The sequence below is a fragment of the Desarmillaria tabescens genome (genome assembly GCF_030435595.1).
Source record: "Desarmillaria tabescens strain CCBAS 213 chromosome Unknown EV420scaffold_16, whole genome shotgun sequence".
Lineage (NCBI taxonomy): Eukaryota > Fungi > Basidiomycota > Agaricomycetes > Agaricales > Physalacriaceae > Desarmillaria > Desarmillaria tabescens.
Genome location: NW_026848315.1, coordinates 722,804 through 743,500, shown reverse-complemented (window position 1 = coordinate 743,500; position 20,697 = coordinate 722,804). Strand labels below are relative to the sequence as shown.

The following is a 20,697-nucleotide window of genomic DNA, read 5'->3' as shown; positions in this document are numbered from 1 at the left end:
TTAATCATACATTTGATCGATATCGCGGAATACTATTCCGGATGAACTTGAAATTATTTTTCTTGAATAACCGTCATGTCGAAAATCCGGGTCGCAGTCATTGGTGTTGGTTTGGTCGGTTCTGAGTTCATCAAGCAACTTTTGTCCGTGCCAGGATCGCCGTTCCAACTGGTCGCCTTGACTTCCTCGACCCGGACGCTGTTCTCGCCAGACACGCCCATAACGTCGTCCTGGAAGACTCAGCTCTCCAATTCTACCGAAAAAGCGGATGTCAAATCCCTCACAGAGCGCCTCAAGGCCCTAGTGACGCCCATAGACAAGGTCGTCGTTGTCGACAACACCTCATCGGACGACATCGCAGCGCTCTACCCGCTCTGGCTCTCTTCCGGGCTCCATGTCATCACCCCCAACAAGAAGGCCTTTTCAGGCTCATACTCCCTGTATGAGTCCATCTTGAACGCGAGCAAGTCTACCGGCGCGCGATTCCTGAACGAGTCGACGGTCGGCGCAGGTCTGCCCATCATCTCGACGCTCAAAGATCTCGTCCTGACTGGAGACAAGATCCTCAAGATTGAAGGTGTGTTTTCGGGCACGATGAGCTACATCTTCAACCAGTACTCTACCGGGAGCCCCGACGGGCCTACCTTTTCGTCGGTGGTGAGTGAGGCGAGGGAGAAGGGGTACACGGTGAGCATCGATTCGTTTACAAGGAACCGGATTTTATTTAAAACATACGCGACGACAGGAGCCCCACCCTGCAGACGACCTCAACGGCTTTGACGTTGCACGCAAGCTGACGATCCTATCGCGTACCATCGTGCCCTCCACCTCCATCTACTCCTTTGCGTCAGTGCAGACAGCATCGCTCATCCCTCCGGCCCTCGAGGGCATCCCCACAGGCGACGAGTTCATCGCGCGTCTTCCAGAGTTTGATGCCCAGTTTGACGCCATGAGGAAGGAGGCTGCAAAGGAGGGCAAGGTTCTGCGGTTCGTCGGTGTCGTGGACCCGGCCAAGGGTGAGGTCAAAGCGGGTCTGGAGAAGTATCCGACGACGCATCCGTTTGCGACGAGTTTGGGAGGGTCGGATAATATTATTATGTTCCACACGGAGAGGTATAGCCCTCGGCCGTTGATCGTGCAGGGTGCAGGTGCAGGTGCTGCCGTCACGGCTATGGGCGTGCTGTCTGATCTATTCAAGTGAGCTATTCTCTCTCTTCGCTATATCTCGACTTCTCTAATCGTAGAGCAGATTGTTGTAGGAAACGTATTGGCAGCAGAAATAAACTAGATGTAATAACCACAATGTTGCTCGTGGAAGCAATTGACATTCCTAGCAACTCCGTTGATTTGTTCTCAACTACATGAAGTATTCTGTGGGCTGGGGGTGATCCTACTTTCCTATGTCTTGAATTGCCTCCCCAGGTTGCCTTCCAGACAATGTCTACTGCACGTTCAGATTCCCTGTGTGGCTCACAGCATATTTTGTCTTGTTTCTGTCAAGGGAAAACGAAGCAGACTCCCTTCTGGGAGGTATGCGCATCAAGATACGCCGGTATTGATCAAGATTGGGACGCAAAAACGATCCTAGATCGATTTAGAGCGAGTTCCGCAAGCAAAAGGCTATAAACACGCTAGTACAGGTTCGGCCAGACCCCAAGCATCGGTGCGTGGATACTAGAAGCATCTTGTCAGCTTAGTGAAATTTTTTTTCTAGGCGTATTATGTAATACCTGGCAAAAATATTTCGTTTCTTGACGCGATTAGGCTCTGAGATTGGGATATCAGTTTGTAGGGAACGCCCACAGCTGTGCTAGGACCGTGCTTCAACATTCGAAATAGGGCCCTCTTTCGGAACTGGCGCTCAGCGCTCAGTGGCGAAGGTCTGTTGCTGTTCCTAGTCGAAACACAGGATACGCTCTTTTACATGGTGAAAAAGTGTCTCCCCACGTCGGATGCGACTTTAAAATGCTATGCTTGGACAACGCACTGAATTTGACTCGGTTATTTACGCCACAGTCCTCTTGGGTCCGTAATCGCCGACTTTTCGTTGAACAAAAGCCTAAACTTCAGCGGTGTTCTGCCACATTCGGAGGCGTATCTTTGTTCTGTCGAACTGGTACAGAAATAACCAAGACAGCTGCCTCCACCATTCATAAATGGTTAATTTCCTGATACCTTTTAGGTATTTTGTGTATCTTTGGCGTAGCCTGACCCTTAAGCCATGGCTTCATTGTCTCGTCTTTGATCGCTCATTTTAGACCACCTATGGGGCTTTAAATTGGGCCACAAAAATTCTCCAAGAATTTTATCTCTTGTTTCTCTCGTTTCCACCATGGCTCCCGTTGAAATTGCTGGTGTCAACGTTCCGCTTTTGTGAGTTGGTGATTCCTTCTGTGCTTCCTATTCACTGACGGTCGTCGCTGCAGCACGGGCCCATTGGTCCTAGGTTATATGTGGGGCTATGGCCTCTATGGCGCCCTCATTGTACAGATGTGTAAGTGATGAGAGCCTGTAATTATCTCAGGCATTGCATTGACCGCCGAAATAGACCTGTATTTCACTCTTTTCTCTGGTGACAAGCTGTCTCTCAAAATTTTTGGTGCGTCCTTTTTCACCGCGCCCCTGCCCATTCGCCAACCATTCTGGTCCTTTCAGTCTGGTCACTATTCACTCTCGAAACGACTTTTGTTTTTATCTCGACTGTCACGGCGTGGAGAACCTTCGGTTTGGGATGGGGTGACTCCAATACATTCTTTTTTCTTGGTTCGAGTTTTGGAGCTTTACCCGTTCTAAGCGGCATCAGCGAGTGCCTTCTTTTCGGTTTTTGTCCTCAATGCTAACCCATTTCCAGTCTCTTGTCTCACTCAAAACTTCTACTTGTGGAGAATCTGGACAATGGGTATGCGAAAGCTTTTCATTATCATTGGCATCGCGACTGTAAGCAAATTTCTGCTGAATCTGCTTCCGTCGCCTTGCTTAATTGTAAAAAATATTAGGTTTCTCTCGCGCAATGCCTCTTCGCTATCTACTACGGCATAACGGTACGTTGGCAAACCCGTAGTATAGATCAGTCTCTGATGTGTGCTCCAGTTGGCGTTGCATAGAGGCAGTGTGAATGAAATGGTCGTATTGAGCCCGTTCCGGATCGTACGTCGAGCTACTTACGTATACGTCCCTCCCGCTGATTGATTTGATTCTTCTTAGACCTGGTTAATAGGCTGCGCTCTCTGCGATATCCTGATCACAGCTACCATGGTGTTGGTGGTGAGTCTCTCCATCCCACGTCCCGCGTTCAGCCATTCAAGTTATACATAGCTCCACAATCAAAAGAGCCGCGCTTTTTCTTCTGGTTCTTCTACCTCTATGGCGCTAAAGAGATCGATAAAATATGCTGTGGAAACGGGTATTATCACTACGTTCATGGCCATCACCGAATTCATTCTCTACGTCGCCGCGAAGCATCACACTTTTCATCTAACCTTGTGAGTTGCACGTCTTTGGATACACCTAATACACGCTAACGCGTGAATAGCTTCCTCATGCTAAGCCAAGTGTAGGTCTCGCAACAGTTACTACTGTCTCATTCTCACAAGCATCATAGGTATGTTGGCTCCCTTGTGGCCACATTGAACACCCGAGCAACCAATGGTAGAGGAAAGACTGATGTCTTCACTACTCCTCCGTCTCGGTTCAGACCTGGTTGGGATCGAACCGATTCGATGAGTCAAAGCGGAGAATCTAGCGGTAGAAGGACTGGTGAGACCATTGTCTTGTCGGTAAGCACCTCTCCTTGATCAATCGATCGTACGATAACAATCCTACCATCGCGCAGGACTTGAAATATCCAGCTCCAAGTCGAAGTCGCGTCTGAAGTGATGGCCTCGCTGCTGGCTAACTGGATTAGCCGGCATTTACCTTCTTTTTGTTATGCGCTCAAATCGATAACATTGTAATAATACCTCTTGTCTGCAATACTGAATTTGTTGCTGAAAATATTGTCCGACGGCTTCGAAATGCTTCTCTGAGCACTTGGAAGTCACTGAAGACGTGCCATTGAATTGCTAGCACGCTCGTCATCCTGGTGCACTTCTCGCGACCTACTGGTCTAAATATGATCACATAAGTGGTTCAAAGATATGTTACCAAGTGGCTACCTCATTGGCACGTATTGGCATAGCTTTCTGTCGGACCGTTGAGGAGCGCACTCAATAAGCAATAAGTCTGCTCGGCCAATGTTTTCGGTCCCAGGAAATCTGTAGTCACGGAATGACTCAATAGTCTTCTTGATATCCTTATTCCAAAAAGTTCTCTTTCCGCGAATTGCCTGTGTGGCACTCCAAAGAAAAGAACACCGCCATGTAAGGCTGAATTACCCAGCTTTTTGCACTTGTTACATTAACACCTAACATTCACTCTTCGCCCGATGAGCCTGACGGTTAACCAAGTCGTCTTTTATCTATGCTCTCGTAGACAGACGCTAATTACATGAGTACATTGGGGTGAGTTTATAGTCAGTGTAAGCCTGCAGCTACATACCAACGAGCCTCTATAATCTATATAACGTGTCTTTTTGGTGCCAAAGATAGGGGACCATCATTTTCAATCACAAGACGCCAAAATCAGGGAAATTTACGCGTTACCAGCCAGTGCGCGTCCTTCGGCGGCGTCGGCAGATGATATTATCGATCGCGTTGTGTACATCTATTTGGCAGCTTTCATTTAAATCCTGATAGTAAATACTATTTCTGATTCTCCGACTCTCGAGTCCTTCCTTGAAGTGGAATATTTCCTCCAAAGCAGTAAGTTCCAATTTGAAATTACAACTTAGCACCTATCATTTCTCTTACCGCTTTCGACTTGTCCTAGGAGTCAATGGACGCCTCCATTCCGACTGCCACTACAAATCCTTGCCCGGATTGCAGTCGCCCCTTTCCCTCGCACGGATTCACCGTGGATACGGTGTTGCACAAACTTCGCATTCGATACGTTCCTCTCGCATCTGAGAGGAATCAAATCAAAGAACATGTTTTGCATGCCCGAAAACATCTTCCGTTATACAAATCCGAAAGAAAAAGGCTCCAGGATGCTCTTTTACAGGTGGAGAAGGAGGAGGCAATACTAGAGAAATACATCGCATATCAAGAAGGCCTGCTGCCCTCGGTACGACGCCTTCCCCCAGAGGTCATGGCGCGAATATTTGATGAATGCTGTCGAGATGAATTCGTCGCAAAGACCACCGTCTCTTTGACTGCGCTTCGTCTTAGCCTCGTCTGCCATGACTGGCGAGTGACGATGCACTCATTACCAAAACTGTGGGCACGCATTTCAGTATGGCTGAACCACGCAGACACGTTGACATGGACTCGCCTTGCGCACCCCCTCTTTCTATACGTGAAATGTGCAGGCAACCACCCTCTTTCCATCAACTTTACCTCCGACAGAACAGGATATCCCTTGGCTCAACAATTGTTCCGTGTCCTTGCTAGCGAGGAAACCAGCTCGCAGATCGAAAATTTGTCGATATGTGTCTCACATTCACTACTATTTGCTATCTCGTCGGACAAAGTAGGATGGAGTTTTCCACGCCTTCGTCATCTTAACATGGATTGTTACGGATATTACGAGAGCGGACCTTTTTATCCTGACACCGTTCGCTTGTGTTCGCTAATTTTGCGAAGAGGTGCCCCTCCGATCGAATCCGGTGATAAAATCACCTCGGTCACTCGTATTGCGCTTTCGGAATCCAACCTCATTGAAATAGCAAATGCGCTTCCTCACTTTCCTAATCTTGAACATGCCACATTCACACTCATGCAAAAAGCTATCCACAACGATACTTGGCCTGATGACCCAGTTATCTGTCATCGTTTGACCGGTCTCACTCTCACTATATCCAATGATGCCATTCTTACCCAACTAGGCTGAAAATCTTGAACTTCCACAGTTGAATAGACTGGAATTCTGCTTCGAGGACGGCTGGGCAAAGAATGTCGGCGCACAGTTGGTAGCGATGACCAGAATCATCAAGGAGGCCACAGTCGAGACCTTCATTCTTCGAAACGCTTGGTTGTCTGATGTCAACTTTGTGAATACCATCGCTTCCATGTCGCATTCCCTACGTACTCTTGTTGTTCACGAGGCGTCACCAGTTCACGATACCGTCCCCCAAGCTATTCTCACCCCCTTGAGCCTATGGCGTTTGACTTGTTATACGGACGGGCGGAGCCGCGGTTATTGCCCGAATCTTCGGCATCTAGAGCTGGTATGGGGTTCCGACTTGGATGAGGATGGGGTTTTAACTGTACTTGAGTCGCGACGAGGGGTTCTTGAATCTGCTTTGATTGGCCCTAGGGCAGGCAAAGACGTGACTTCAGAGACGATCCAATGCCTGAAGGCATTACGGAAAAACGGTTTACAGGTGTCGTTAATCTGACCCTTGCCCACTTGTGTCCCCTCGGAATTGCCTTGAATGGTGCAAGGCAGATGATCAGAGCCGGGACAATACTAAAGTGTGGCCACCAGAGCACATTATTTTGTTCCAAAATTATTATGTCAGAGCAGGTTCTATTAGTATCAAAAGTACAAGATCAGCATTTGCAGGCCAGTGAGACGTGTCACATGTCATTAAACACGGAGTCCTTTTTTCTTTTCCCCTGCTCCTTTTGCCTGTTCTTCATTGTACATGTGTTGCTCTGTCCATCCATCCATTTGTCCTGAGCATCATTGAAAATTTGTTGTTTCCCGGTAACCAAGAGGGCTCTTCTCACCATTGATGTTTTCTGAAGCTTGGCCAAACCTAGTATAAAAGAGGATAAGCAGAAGGGCACAAGGAAAATACGTCGACGCGCAATAAAAATTTAGCCAGCCTGATTTGTCTCCGCCCTTGAAGCCGCTCAAACCGATTTGCGCTATGATCGCGACGCGCAATTCTTCCACCCCATGCAACGACTTTGGACTTCGGCTGGAAAGTCCTCGCCTTTCAAGTTTAAAGCACTCATTCATTCAGCATTGGCAAAAAAAATTCACTTGCCACCAATACCAACACCACAGAGGTATGTGAACAGTACCAATTTTATTTGCACGCCTCACGTTAGGAGCAGCGACTTGTATCTTCCTGGGTCAGAGATCCAGCTAAAATTCCAGGCTCCAGACTCCCCGATAGTTCAACCTCTCAGTGTTAAAATCATCAAACGACTGGAACCTTTCACATCCTCTGCTGTTCTTCTAAGTCAACGCACTTCCGACAACAAACAATTCATACTCAAGCTCAATGACCGTAGAGTAGGCTTCCGTTCCAGCCTCAATATGGATGGCGAATTCCCATGGACGCCAGATCTCGAAGAGCGTCTACGGGCAGCCGTGCGGGAGATAGACAATGGAACAAAAACCCACTGGTTCGAAAGTGTCAAGGATCGCATGAACCCAGCGCTGCCCTGTCCTAGCGACTGGGAAGACTGGATGTGGGAGATATTTACGTGGACTTTGAGAATGGAACGGCAAGAAAGTGAGGTGGAGGCATATCGTCTGCTACGCAAACTACAAGGTTTTCTCATTCCCCGCTTCATCGGTCTTGTTACTCTCCCCATTTCTTCCGAGGAACCTCACCCCATCACCAACTGTGTTCCAGGCATCGTCATCGAATATATCCAAGGTGAAAGCCTGGGCTCACTCAAACCCGATGTCAATATCCCTCGATCGGAGGCGGAAGCGATTGCAGATGCTGTTATGGATGCCTTCCGCATCCTAAAAGCGCAAAAATGTGTGATTCACAACGATATACACATCGATAACATCATCCTGCGCCACTCCGATAGATCCCCGGTCATAATTGACTTGGGTTGTGCCCTCACGAGGGAATCCTCCATGAGCGATTCGGAGGAGTGGGAAGCTTCGATTGCAGGTAATGACGACATGCGGGCTGTGCGGAACATGCTTACGAGTAAAGAGCATGGGGTGTGGAGAAGGAAGGAGACACCGCTGCCAATGCATTATTATCATACTCTACTGGCATGGAACAAATATGTGGAGAACCAGCCTGAAGATTATCGCAAACAAACATTTGAGAGGGTTCCAGATACGGACGGGGAAGGTGCTAGGGAGAAAGTGTTGCAGTGGCGCCTCAGGCCCGGTATTCAGCGCAGAGAGTAAGGAATTTGAAAATGCTTTGTAGCAAGTTTTTACGGAATGATCGTTACCTTTTAAACTGTCATTGCTTCCCTTTTCTTGACAATATACAGTGTACTACCGGTCCTTGGGACATCAGTTTTGTACCACCACCACCTACGTATCTGTTCACGAATAAAGTTGGTTTGTTTTATTTGCAAGATTAAGATGTTGATGCCTGTAAGTTACTGTAATAGCCCAAAACATTTATTACCAGTGTGCGGGTACACGTCGTTTTATTCGGTTTGTCGGCCATAACGTGAGTTCTCTGTTGATTTCTGTTCTGTTTGGAGTGATTCAATGGTGTTCGCCAAGTTCTACCTGGTTTTGGTGACAACTTCAGTCAACCAAGCGAGCGAATTGCAAGTGTATATTAATGCATGTAGTTTAGTTCGAGAAGTCACACCTCTCGTGTACTGTGCACTCGGCCCTACATGACGTTGTGCTCGGCGCTTTTTACATGATTTTTGGCGAGCAATCTTGTGTTCCTCACGTCGTTGATGCCGGTGACTATCCTGACATGCAAACTGACTTTGCCATCAGATATCCGTTGCATTATGATCTGTTGCACTTCGAAATTTCATCGCAAGTTGTTTTCTATTAATCATGAAGAGCGTAATACTGGCCGGATCTCTCGGTGTGAAACGGTAGATCCAACAGATAGGCCAGCTTCAGCGCGTGCACCATGAGGGGTAACTCGTAGATATGATCGATGAAGTCGCTCACAATGTACGAATCAATTCCAAACAGTAATACATCCTCAAAGCAGTTGCACAAGTCTAGATTTATGGATCACATGTCTTATTCATACCCCAGCCATCTTCTTTAGGACGGAAAACTCCTCTTTGCCTGTTGCTTTGCAAAGCGCGTGGAATTTTGAGGCTGGATCACTCAAAAGAACCTTGGGTCTGAGAAACGAGAATGAGAGTGCATAGAGACATAATGGGAGTGTCTTACGTGTCGAACTCCACTATACGACCCTGGTCCAAAAGCATGACCTACGAGCTCAATATTAGAGGGAGAAGAGGTCGCAACGGAAATATTTACCCTATCATAATCAATAACGGTTCTGAGTCGATGAGCGATAGTCAGTATTGTGCTCTCAGAAAATTCTCTGTTAAACATGCACTTGAGTCACTGGAAACACGAAGAGGTAACTAGTTTCTGCTCACTGTCGAATGGTCTTCCCGATCAGTTCGTCTGTCGCGTAATCCACACTGGCTGTTGCCTAGACAGATATATGAGAATGAAAGTAGCGGAAGAGCAATTGATACTTACCTCGTCCATAACTAAGACTTTTGACCTTTTGAGGATGGCTCGAGCCATGCACAACAATTGCTTTTCTCTGTAGAATGGTCAATTAGATACATATCAAGTGAACCCAAGGAGACCGACCCGGTAGAAAAGTTATCGCCTCCCTCTGAAACAGGCGAATCAAGATTGCGGAACATATTGGCATTTATGACATCGTCATCTTCAGCAGAACTGTCGGCAGGAATCAAGTGTACTCGTCGCAAAGCCTCAAACTAAAACGGCATTTCATTGAATATATTGTATAGGTCGTCAGGAAGAGACTTACTATTTCAGCATCCTGATATTCCTCGAAGACGTCCAACGTAGATCTTACAGTACCACTGAGAATCGTGGGATCCTCTGTACATGATTCAGCAGGAAGAATGACCATATCAAATTGAGCACTCACGGGGTATGATAGTAATTTTACTTCGTAGATCGGTAAGGCCAATCGAAGCGATGTCGAGACCATCAACCAAGATACGACCCTCCGTCGGCTCCACAAACCGGAAGAAAGAGAGCGCGAGGGTGCTCTTCCCAGAACCGGTCCTTCCCAGAATGCCAACCTGCGATCAAGGTTAGTGAAGGACTGCTGCATGAGAGTTACGATTTCAGACCTTTTCACCGGGCTGGATTTCAAAGTTGAGGTTATGAAGAACGTTAGGCAGGTCCGGCTTGTTTGTTGGTCAGCTCAAAGACTATCGTCTGGACTAAATGCGCCTACCGCATATCGAATAACAAGATCCTCGCACTTGATGGCCCCATGAGATGGCCATGACAGAGGAGGCCTTGGTTCGATGAATTCAGGAGGCTCGCGAACGAGCTCTGAGTATTCTTTCACTCTTTCTAATGCCACCATCGATTGCTCCAAACCGACAAAACGACGAACCTTTGGGTTAATTTTAGTTAACGAAAGCCAAAACACGTGTAAAAGACATACCATGAACAGCAGATCGTTCGTAATAGAACTAGCAAAAGCAAGAACAAATCCGGCTAAAGATGCATCGATTCGGGGAGTCAAAACGGTCACCGCAGCAGTGACACCAGTGATTGCACATGAAAGTAAATTAAACCGAATGGAAAGCCACCGGTTCACTGATGGGCCGTAAGCATCTACAAGACATTAGGCGACAGTAGCTTACCTCCCCACATCCAGTAATAAGGGTTACAATTCTGTGAACATTACTAACATCAGGAATGTATTGTTATATGGCCTGATGCGCTTACAGTATCAACGCAACGAAGCATATCCCGCAAGAACTTTGACGATGCACCAAAAGCTCGAATAATTGACACTCCTGCTATGGTCTCACCGTAAATTGAATATAACGGTGAGCGCGTCACGGAATCTAGCAGAAGTCAGTCCAGCGTTCAACACATTTTTAAGAAAGGGATACCAAGACGGCGCATATCACGAGACGTTTGACCGTAAACTTTGGCAACTGTAGGGACGGCGTGGTCCATTAGTTCAGAAGTGAGAGTTCATGCAAATATGAGAAATACCGTTGTAGTATATGATAGCGAGGAAGAAGGCAGCGGTGATGAAAGGTAGGCCTCCTACAATGCTGACTGTGACTAACGTCGTCAAAGACGACATTGCAAACATGGTGGTCCTTCCGAAATTGTCTGACAGACTACTATCGATGCCTAGCAAGAAATTGTGAATTTCTAAGAGATACACGCGGAAAGAGCAGGGAACGGTTACCTTCGAAGTCTTTACCAAATCTATTCAACAGGCGCCCACGGGAAACAGTATCGTGGAATCTAATATTGGCAAAGAGAACGGTTTCCAAAAGTCCTGTAGTGAAGAGACATAAGAAATTAAGAAGATCCGAGGTTATAAAAGGGAGTATACTTTGATACAAGACCACAGATGCATGAATCGACCCCTTGTCTAGAATCCTAATGAGAACCATGACTGGGCTGGGTGCATCAGACTCACAAAGAACAAACCACCGAAGGGTTGTAATAATCAGACCCAGGGCTGTAATCTAATATTTCCGCCGTAAGACAAGATAAATATCCATCGTAGAGTTAGACTCACGATTGCATACATAGTGACGTAGTACACTGGACCTTTTGTGCCATCCGCTTCGAGGACTGCATGCGACCAATACCTGTACTTCGTCAGAAGAGAGAAAGAGGGGATATAGTATGTCACGTACTTCAGCCACCCATTTTCTGCAACCGGACTCAAGGCGGCCAAAATGAAAACCCCCAAGAATACAGACCAGTAGATAGAGGACCCGCACGCATTTATGTAAGTAAGCCATATATCCTTTCCAATCCTTCCAACGGCGCGTTTCTCTTCCTCAACAAGCTTGCGCGGGGGCTTCTTACTGTCTGTTTTCGTATCTGTCACTTCAGACGCAGGTGCTACGGTTGTGCTGGATTCGGACTCATCGCCGGAACCAAAGCCAGCCTCGATTGCTTCCTCCTCTTTGTCATCTGCTGCACCAGCTTTGTCGTCAACGAAGCCAGACTGTACTAAGCTGCGTATGACCCCGGACTTTTGGAAGTCTTCACGGGACCCTTCAAACTGAATGCGCCCATTGTCGAGCGCTACAATGTATCCAGCCCCTTCAGCGCAAAGCTGAACGTGATGAGAGACCAGGATCACCGTCCTCCCTAGAAAAGGATCGTTTCAAATTGAATAACAATACGCTGAACGCAGCAAACCTTTCATAAGTTCGCCCTTCAAGCATTCATGATACAGATGATGGGCTGTATGTGCGTCAACTAAAGAGGTGCCACAGTCAGAATACAAGCGGTGTGCCATTTAGCTTGGAGGTGCGGACGCACCCGCAGACAGAACATCATCTAGAAGTAAGATAGAAGCACGGGAGTAAACCGCGCGCGCAAGAGACACTGTTTATTTGCATAATATCAGACTCTGACAGAGAAAATGAATTGGATTGATTTTACCCCGAGCTTTTTGGCCTCCCGATAGGTTCACCTGTGGGTCAGTGATCAGTAAACTTAGCCATCAGAACAATAGCACAACGTACGCCACGTTCTCCGATCTCTGCTTCATCTCCATCCTCCAAGATCTCAAGATCCGTCGTAAGAGCACAAACCTTGAGCAAGTTGATGTTCAGAACATGATCACTAGGTGCTTTACATAACTCACCTCCAATGTTTTTCGGTAACGCTCAGCATCAAATGGCAGATTGAAAAGAATGTTGTCTGCGAGACATCTTTAGAATGCAAAACATAGTAAGGCCTAATGAGGACAACACCTTTAATCGATGCGTTACGGAGCCAGGCAGCCTAAAAGTTGTTCGTGAGATTCTACTACGCGGAAGCAGACATTCTAATTACTTACCTGCGGGACATATGCGCAGATTCCTTGGACAACCCATTCTTCTCTGGGTAAGATTATTTTGAAGGACGCTATGGCATCAGGGGGTGAACGCGGACAAAGCATTTGCCCTGCAAGTACGTCCGCCTCTCCTAGCAGTGCTGTGAAGGTATTAGACGGCATTAATTCAAAACGGACGAACAAACGCATACCGTGAAGAAGTAGTGTCTTTCCCGATCCTAACTTACCGCATATCAAGGACAGTTCCCCTGGCGGGAAACGGAGCGACAAGTCAACAAGTATGAACTTGTGACGTGGTGTAGATGCAACGGAGGGTGTTTTGCTCGCAGCTATGCGGTCCTGTGGCCATGTAACAGTGCAAGACTGAAGGGCAATCGTTTGGGACTGCTGCTCAACGGGTGCGACGGGAGAGACTTCGTTAGCGTTTAGATACTTTTCAATCCTGCGCATCGACACCAAACTTTGGAGCATATTGATGAACGTCTCGGGGAGCGCGTTGAGAGCGAATTTCAATTCGTTGAACACTGTCAGACGTCATTGGGAGTAGCTGTATATCGGGGGAATGTTCTTACCAACGATCTAACGAAGAATTGGATAAGAATAAGTGCGCAGGGAGGAGAATGGTACTCACGGATGTGAAAGCGATAGAGGGCGTCAAGTCCTGCTTTCGAATGACAGTAAAATGCCAGAACGATACCAAGGTGACCAGTATGGGCGAAGCATTCCTAGTCGGGCGTTAGCCATACGTGCAGTGCAGAGCGGTTGATCCCGTACCAAATGGCATTCCACAACGTCTGATTGTATTATGGCATTAGATTCGGAGAACGGGACTTTGTTAAATAAATGATCACCTCAATAGTGTAGTTGAGCTTTTGGTATTTCAGCTCCTTTTCTCGGATTTGGAGGACTCGCGCTTCAAAACTGCGCTCCCAGGCCATGAACTATCATATTGAGCGTCAGCGTCCAATTAATGTTCGACCAAGCTTGGCGATACCTTCAGCATGCGGATTGCACCGAGGATCTAAACAGATTGATCAGTACAACTACCGCAGCCGACGAGGGGAGACTAACTTCATTCATAAGAGATATCCTTTCATCCCGAGCTTTCATGAGGTTATCCTGGGCACCTACACACGATTAGTTTGATGAATGGCGCCAGATGGTTACTGTCACTCACCGACGACCACGCTTCCCGCGAAGTGGTTCATTGGTAGGAATAAGCATGTCACCGCCAAGCCAAAGAAACAAGAAACCCCTTTGATATTGATTAGCTGTGTTAGTGTATGTTAGAGACGACTCGTTACCAAGAAGTTTATATAGAAATAGAGTGCCAATGATGATCTCAATTGGGGAGTCTGTAAACCCGACGATGTTGAGGTTACGAATACGTGTATATAAACCAAGGAAACCTACCAATCAGAGTAAACATATGCCATGCAAACTCACTGAGCCTGTCGACATCGGTAGTCATAAGAGTCATGATCTGCGCCTTGCTAGAAAAGTCGTCCTCATCATCCTTTTTGTCATCAGAGCCGTCGCTTTTCGTGCTTCCGTTGGACGGTGGGGGCGCGCTGGATGCTACGTCTTTGCGAACGAGTGTTTTGGCAAACAGAATAGTATTTAGTTGAATCTTGAATCGGACTTGCAAGACCGTCGTGGAAAGTGACCAGAGTTGACCAGTGACTGTAAAAAAAATGATTATAACCTTCAGTGCAGGACATATATGGTGGCGCTCACGCAGATAAGAAGTAGCGTTGGATCCAAACAAGCCTACTACGTACACCCAACCCCACCTCGTATCTCTGCGCTCGTGGTCGACTTCGAGATATGAAACGAGCTGCTTCAAGAAATACGGGGGTACGTAATATACACATGCACTGACAGACGCAAGCAAGAATTGCACAAATAGCGCCATCAAATTCAACCTAACAAGTCGATATCCGAGATTCCACCCCGAACCAGGTTTAGGTCTCCATGAGCCGATTTTCCAGTTTATTGTCCGAACGGCGTGCTTCATTCTCGTGTAGTTGAATGTCGCACGGAGGCCCACGGGCACAATGGGAAGGTCGCTTATCTCTAAACTGGTAGCAGTATTACCAAGCATGACGACTTTGGTTGAGTACGAGAAAAATAGCGTTTCCCAGGGTGACGCTCCTGTTGTGGCAATATTATTTAAGAGAAGAGTGCAAATGATGTCAAGCTTCGACACTTGCCTGTCACTCCAGTTACGTTTACTTCGTCTTTGTTGGTTCTTGCAGATGCCTCTTTCGCGGAATAGATATCTTTGGGCTCGTAGTGTAGCTGTGGTCCTCGTGGCATAGTGACAGATAGAAGGCAGGTAATTGTGTAGATGATGAAAACAAAAATCCACATCCACGTGAAGACTTCGCTTGAATCCACAGAAGTCGCCACAGGAGGGGGGTTTGTTGGGAGAAGAATAGAAATACCAAGCAAAATGGCAGCTAGTGTCGTTAGTGTTGTCAGATGGAGGATCGACTCTGAATGAGAACCGGGAGCGTCCTGATTGACAGACCGGACGGCAATTGCAAGAACATAAAGAGAGAAAAACACGTGGATAGCATAGCTGGCCACATTCGAAAGTTCGTCCTCAACGATGGCCCAGCCAAAGCAAATAGTTTTCAAGATAACGATGGCAGCAAACAGGAACGACAGAACGATTTTCCTCCTCCTCATCTAAAAAGGTTTCCAGTATGTGAGACAGAGGTCTTGAACATTTCTCACCTTTTCCCAAAACTTCTTCTCATTAATGGGTATCCCGTCTATAAAATCGACCGGCTGGGACACGTCGAACGGATCTGGAGAACCATCGTCGCCGGAGTGGACGGGCAGCTGAATTTTGCCCTCCCGAGGACGTGCAGCCCAAAAGACGACGATACTGCAGAGGGCAGACGCGCCTAGGACGGCTGCAACCTCATTTTGAAACCGAGGCATGAAGAAAAGAAAGGAACGACAAGCGCTCGTCAGTGAGTCAGTTTTTCCGAAAGAACGCGTTACTTAAAGCGGTTCCGCTCATCGGTCATATCGGACCGAGCCGATTTCATATCACTGACAAATGAAATTTGGAGGATTGGGGTGACAGGTACGGCAGGCACGACAAGTTAATTCATGAGATTAAAAGTATGATGCCAGATAGCGCCAGATGGGGTGCTTTCAAATTCTAATTCCTGCGACTGAATGCTCTACAATATACGAGGGGGGGTAGGTTCTACTAGTTGGCTTTTGCTCGTCGAGTCCTTCTTCCTATCTTGTAACCCCATTGTATCTGATGCGCAAGATGTATATCCACATCAAGGTCTTGCGCATATCTCAGCACAAGACCTGGATTCTGTTGGAAGGCTCTGCCGCACAATACCACATCAGCTAGGCCGTTTTCCAACACGCCTTGCGCCGTGTGACCATCCGCTATACCTCCTACTGTGGCGACGAGCAGTCCAGGATTGGTCTTCTTCACGTCATGCGCTAATGGTGACTGATAAGCAGGTCCAGGGGTAAACTTCTGCTTGCTGTTGTTGCCACCAGATGACACATCCAACACATCGACGCCGTGAGCTGCTAGAATAGGTGCAATTCTGACGGTATCTTCTGAACGCCACGAGGGGACGTCGGGGAGTGTTTGTTCTACACATTCGCTACCTGATATTCTAGCGACAGACATGTTAATAGCTGACCAATGATATCAATCAAATTCACTCACCTGTAGAAAAGCGGCATTTCGGGGGGGATTACTGACCTTATCGCGTCGATTACTTCCAACACGATACGAATACGATTTTCAAAGCTTCCGCCATATTCATCCGTACGATGATTACTTGTTGGGCTCAAGAACCCAAACAGCAAGTAGCCATGCGCACCATGAACCTCGAGAGCATCAAACCCAACCTTCACAGCTCTCTCAGCCGCCTTCTTGAATGCATCCACCACCTCCTGGATCCCTTCCTTCGATATCTCCCTCGGCAACGGATAATCATCATTAAATCGAAGCGATGATGCAGCATAGGTGTTATCAGGCCACCCGCCAAGCTCCACCGTGGCTAAATTAGTGCCAGGTAACCATGGTGCGATCGTAGATGCTTTGCGACCAGCATGTCCTAGCTGCATCGCGATCTTCTGGTTCTGTGAATGCGCAAACTCGACGATAGGCGCCCATGCAGCCGCATGATCATCTGACCAGATACCAGCATCTTCGGGAGTGATACGGCCCTCTGGAACGACGGCCGTAGCTTCAGTGAACGTAAGTCCCGGACCACGGGTGAAGATGCCGCCAACTGTGAGATGATAAGAAGTTGTCAATTATAGAACACCCACATGGAACGTACGATGCGCGAAATGCCACGGGGTTATCTTGCCGTCCTTCGCTGAATACTGGCACATGGGCGATACCTGTACCAAGGGGGTATTAAGAACCTTATCATTGCTTCGTAAGATGACATACAAAGATCCTGTTCTGCACGGTTAACCCTCGTATCGTGAGCGGCTGGAAAAGGACCGGTATAGGCTTATCATCGGGTTGGGAAGCAGCAGCGGTCCCAGCAGCAGGGACTTGCTCGGGGGTGAAGAAAGAGACGCCTTTTGCCGGTACGTTGGCAGTCATAGCAAACAGTTCGAAGGGCTGGCAATGAACCAAATATCGGTCTTGTCTGCAGCTTTTTATAGGCTGCTTACGGTAAGTTTTCGGTAGCAATCATCAGCACGCCACCCGGCTTGAATGAATAGAAACTCACACATTACATATGGGCTGATTCACTGTTAAATTGAGTAATTGACGACTTCTTCCCGGTCGGGGAGCTGACCTCTGGAATATCGGTTAAACAAATTTTCGGTGGTGACAAGATCCAGAGTTTTCATGCTGGATTAGAATATAAAGTCTTATCCAGCTCTTGTTACGGTGAACTTGTTCAACAGTACACAAGATCGCAGATAACCAACCGCAGGAGCTGCCGCCGCCGGGAAAAGAAAATATTTTATGGTAATTCAGGACACTATGCCCGATCGCGTTGCGTCGTGCTCTGGCAGATTGTACAGCTGTAAGCCGATCGAAGGAACGGTATTAGTGTTGTTCGTAGCTCCGAGTCCTCGACCCACGTACCTCGATTCCGACTCGGAGCTCACGCTCAGCAGGCTCCTACGTCATGAACACCAACCAATTAGACACCTCGATGACAACTATGTAGGTTCTTCCGAATCGTAATGCCTAGAAACTCGGCTAGATATCGCGGCCAGATCAGTGATCTTAATTAAAGGTGATTTCAAAACGCGCCTACTTCGTACCCGGTGAAGGCTATTCAACGATTCAGGGCTGTAGTAGTGCTATGAACGCTGTGAACAGAAAGATACATGGTATGGAGGCTATTTTTCTTGAGGGGTAAAATTCTAGAATTCTAGCACCATACAATGCTGTCAATTTACATGAGACGACTTCGGAGAAAGCTTACTGATACACACCCGGTTAATTAGCAAACCAGAATTGCTTGCAAACCTCTCCGCTTTGTTGAAGCTTCCATCCCGACTCGGAGGAACATCTTCCATGCAGAACTAAGAATAACTTTGGGTCAATGCGAAAAAGACACCCACAGGAACAATCATCGCGTCATAAACCGTGTTGCGTCTCTCTCAGCTCGAGATTCAAGAATCGTTAGGATAGAAAATGATGTGCCTCTAGAAGGTATGTGAAGAGAAGGGGTTATTCCTGACTTCGGAAGGACGTGCAATGCACTAGGAAAACTTGACACGTCAGCCGCGTGGAGCGCTTATAAGGCTGCGGATGTGATCCCACGCAGTCAGGAGCGTGATACATATAGTACACATGTAGAGAAGACGCTTGGTTACGGTCATGCATTCTGGCGCTAGCCGTTGTGGTGTACCACTATTGTCGTCGTGAGTCCTGGTATTCGGGTACAGCAAAACTAAAATAAAGAAGGGGTTCAACACTTGGATAAAAGAACTGTTAAGAGAAACATACAACTGTTGAGATTGTGGCGAGTGTCCGACAGTACATATGTCCGACCGTAGGCTTAGAACGATAGAAACAGGAACAAGAGAAGCACACTTGGGTCAATCACAGTATTGTACTCAAATGCCCTCCTCTTGAAAGTGGCTGAAACAGACGCTGATGCGGCTGCTCATCTCTTGATAGAACGACGCAAGAAACCAGCGTACCATTCTTAGCTGAGAATAGGAATCCAAATCTCGAGAGACGGTGTCTAGGCGTCCAACCAGTCTACGAGAAGTGTGCACGCCACATGTCGCACTAGGCATAATAGAGAGAAATGATAATGGAGATGTCTTGCAAATTAACCAAATAATGGAAGGTAATTGTTCACCCGACGCCCATACTAGAGTACTTGGAAGGTGCTCCCCCCAGGCATTACATCTGAGCACGAAAGAAGGTCCTGATCTAATACCAAGGCCAGGCCGAAGCTTAAAGGCTGAAGCGGGGTCATTCACTGAGTTATATCCCAGAAGTGATGGTAGTAAAGACAAAACAGAAGAACCACCAGATCACGATACGTCACTCTTTTGATTTCAAGCACAATCCATCTCGTTTTCGTCACTGTTTGAACACGTCCGCAAAGTCCACAAAGTGGGAATCCATTGCTGGGAGTCCGGTTTCTCCAGTCGCTCACCCGTTTGCAGGGACGCAAACGTCGCGAATAGTTACTCAAGTCCGTGTAGAGAAGAATTGAGTGGGGGGGCAGAAAGGTTTACGAAATATTTGCTGACATGATGCAAACATAATTGTTGCCATGAAACGCCCCGTTTCCGACTCCAACGCTCGATGTATCATTGGGACTCAGTCTTACTCAGTTGAAACGTCACGGAGCTACAGGCCGGACACCAGATGTACATGTGGGAAGCTGGTCATCTACTTCGACAGGATACGCATACCGGATCCATTAATAATCCTGTAAAAAGTTAATTATCAGCTATGCAATTCTAGGTTTTTTACTACTTTCCATGGGCACAGGTGCAGGTTGACCTTAGATTTAATACCTTCTTGTGGTATAGGTACACCATTATTCCGTGTCTAGGCCTATCGTTGAAGAAAGCATTGCTCACTCAGCAAATTCTTACTCACCTTGACATTCGAGCTCGAGAAGTTTCTTCCGATCTTAGTAAGTCGAGCCTTTCGAGCACGTCATACGAGAATATAAAAGCCGACACTCTGAGTGTTCTCTCTCTCACAATGGCTCCCTCAGCTGTGAACGTCCCTGCTCCCGGTATATCCTTCTTCACTCCCGCCCAGACCCCTCCTGCTGGCACCGCCATTCCCCAGCCAGATGGCAAACCGATCCCAACTCTATTTCAGCCACTTACCATCCGCGGAGTGACTTTTCAGAACAGAATCTTTGTAAGTCCAGATACCTATTTAGACCACTGTAATTTTCTGATATATCGGTCGCATCAGCTCTCGCCCTTATGCCAATATTCAGCTCAAGATGGCTTCATGACCCCGTGGCATACCGGTCATCGTACGTTGTTCCGTTCGGGATCCCATATGACCACTGCTAACAAACTTTATTTCAGTCGGAGGTATTTTCACGCGCGGCCCGGGTTTGAGTTTCATCGATCTACCTCTATCTAGTGTGTTGGCACAAGTGCGCCATTTGCGCCATGGCAAGTGCCAACGCAAGTGCCATTGTGCCGAAGGGATGCTGGGACATACGGCCCAATTTCTGTGTTCCAGGCTTATAAGAGATTCCGTAAATGTACCTAATTATGATTGAAGAGGTCAGAAGCTTGGTCGTTCCATTTATATATAAACTATATATGCCGAAGGCTCCCAGTAGAGGGTTTGCCGGGATGCCGATGATAATATTCTGTGTGAAAAAGGCTGAAATCAGACACGAAAATGATGTATTTAAGGAAAAACTTATACATCATATCAGACCGTTTTCACC

At 47.3% G+C, this 20,697-nt stretch overlaps 8 protein-coding genes across 8 annotated transcripts; 6 read left to right on the top strand and 2 right to left on the bottom strand.

Moving 5' to 3' along the window:
- Nucleotides 1–75: 75 nt before the first annotated feature.
- EV420DRAFT_1269771 (homoserine dehydrogenase-domain-containing protein) lies at nt 76–1,201 on the top strand (the record flags this gene model as incomplete). Its single annotated transcript, XM_060467523.1, has 2 exons — nt 76–687; nt 746–1,201. 2 exons carry the CDS (start codon nt 76–78, stop codon nt 1,199–1,201), a joined length of 1,068 nt encoding a protein of 355 aa, XP_060331194.1.
- Nucleotides 1,202–2,252: 1,051 nt separating this feature from the next.
- EV420DRAFT_340899 (uncharacterized protein) lies at nt 2,253–3,964 on the top strand. Its single transcript, XM_060481769.1, has 12 exons — nt 2,253–2,373; nt 2,427–2,494; nt 2,549–2,599; nt 2,656–2,802; nt 2,852–2,937; nt 2,997–3,041; nt 3,091–3,147; nt 3,205–3,264; nt 3,316–3,482; nt 3,533–3,553; nt 3,602–3,776; nt 3,833–3,964. Exons 1-12 carry the CDS (start codon nt 2,333–2,335, stop codon nt 3,869–3,871), a joined length of 957 nt encoding a protein of 318 aa, XP_060331193.1. The 5' UTR covers nt 2,253–2,332; the 3' UTR covers nt 3,872–3,964.
- A 772-nt stretch (nt 3,965–4,736) lies between these two features.
- Nucleotides 4,737–6,155, top strand: EV420DRAFT_340816 (uncharacterized protein). The gene is made up of 2 exons (XM_060481766.1): nt 4,737–4,799; nt 4,867–6,155. The coding sequence occupies exon 2, from the start codon at nt 4,873–4,875 to the stop codon at nt 5,923–5,925; it is 1,053 nt and encodes a 350-aa protein (XP_060331192.1). The 5' UTR covers nt 4,737–4,799; nt 4,867–4,872; the 3' UTR covers nt 5,926–6,155.
- Nucleotides 6,156–6,856, top strand: EV420DRAFT_340886 (uncharacterized protein). The gene is made up of 2 exons (XM_060481768.1): nt 6,156–6,744; nt 6,801–6,856. The coding sequence occupies exon 1, from the start codon at nt 6,385–6,387 to the stop codon at nt 6,715–6,717; it is 333 nt and encodes a 110-aa protein (XP_060331191.1). The 5' UTR covers nt 6,156–6,384; the 3' UTR covers nt 6,718–6,744; nt 6,801–6,856.
- On the top strand, nt 6,829–8,355 carry EV420DRAFT_340818 (uncharacterized protein). The gene is made up of 2 exons (XM_060481767.1): nt 6,829–7,052; nt 7,101–8,355. The coding sequence occupies exons 1-2, from the start codon at nt 6,940–6,942 to the stop codon at nt 8,146–8,148; spliced, it is 1,161 nt and encodes a 386-aa protein (XP_060331190.1). The 5' UTR covers nt 6,829–6,939; the 3' UTR covers nt 8,149–8,355.
- Nucleotides 8,356–8,968: 613 nt separating this feature from the next.
- EV420DRAFT_1679441 (multidrug resistance-associated ABC transporter) lies at nt 8,969–15,730 on the bottom strand (the record flags this gene model as incomplete). Its single annotated transcript, XM_060479196.1, has 39 exons — nt 8,969–9,071; nt 9,121–9,161; nt 9,211–9,277; nt 9,336–9,391; nt 9,442–9,508; nt 9,559–9,689; nt 9,743–9,816; nt 9,866–10,022; nt 10,074–10,130; nt 10,181–10,345; nt 10,397–10,551; nt 10,599–10,629; nt 10,684–10,805; nt 10,854–10,898; nt 10,960–11,103; nt 11,162–11,254; nt 11,312–11,350; nt 11,399–11,447; nt 11,501–11,573; nt 11,622–12,084; nt 12,136–12,195; nt 12,259–12,324; nt 12,382–12,412; nt 12,465–12,533; nt 12,587–12,642; nt 12,696–12,726; nt 12,782–12,918; nt 12,970–13,302; nt 13,406–13,503; nt 13,553–13,572; nt 13,630–13,719; nt 13,773–13,799; nt 13,850–13,905; nt 13,956–14,033; nt 14,083–14,133; nt 14,192–14,461; nt 14,516–14,929; nt 14,986–15,472; nt 15,521–15,730. 39 exons carry the CDS (start codon nt 15,728–15,730, stop codon nt 8,969–8,971), a joined length of 4,716 nt encoding a protein of 1,571 aa, XP_060331189.1.
- Nucleotides 15,731–16,007: 277 nt separating this feature from the next.
- On the bottom strand, nt 16,008–17,390 carry EV420DRAFT_1642650 (FMN-linked oxidoreductase; the record flags this gene model as incomplete). The annotated part of the gene is made up of 4 exons (XM_060477398.1): nt 16,008–16,440; nt 16,494–17,064; nt 17,116–17,179; nt 17,232–17,390. The coding sequence occupies 4 exons, from the start codon at nt 17,388–17,390 to the stop codon at nt 16,008–16,010; spliced, it is 1,227 nt and encodes a 408-aa protein (XP_060331188.1).
- A 2,592-nt stretch (nt 17,391–19,982) lies between these two features.
- On the top strand, nt 19,983–20,491 carry EV420DRAFT_1479594 (uncharacterized protein; the record flags this gene model as incomplete). The annotated part of the gene is made up of 3 exons (XM_060469594.1): nt 19,983–20,147; nt 20,205–20,268; nt 20,382–20,491. 3 exons carry the CDS (start codon nt 19,983–19,985, stop codon nt 20,489–20,491), a joined length of 339 nt encoding a protein of 112 aa, XP_060331187.1.
- Between the last annotated feature and the right edge of the window lie 206 nt (nt 20,492–20,697).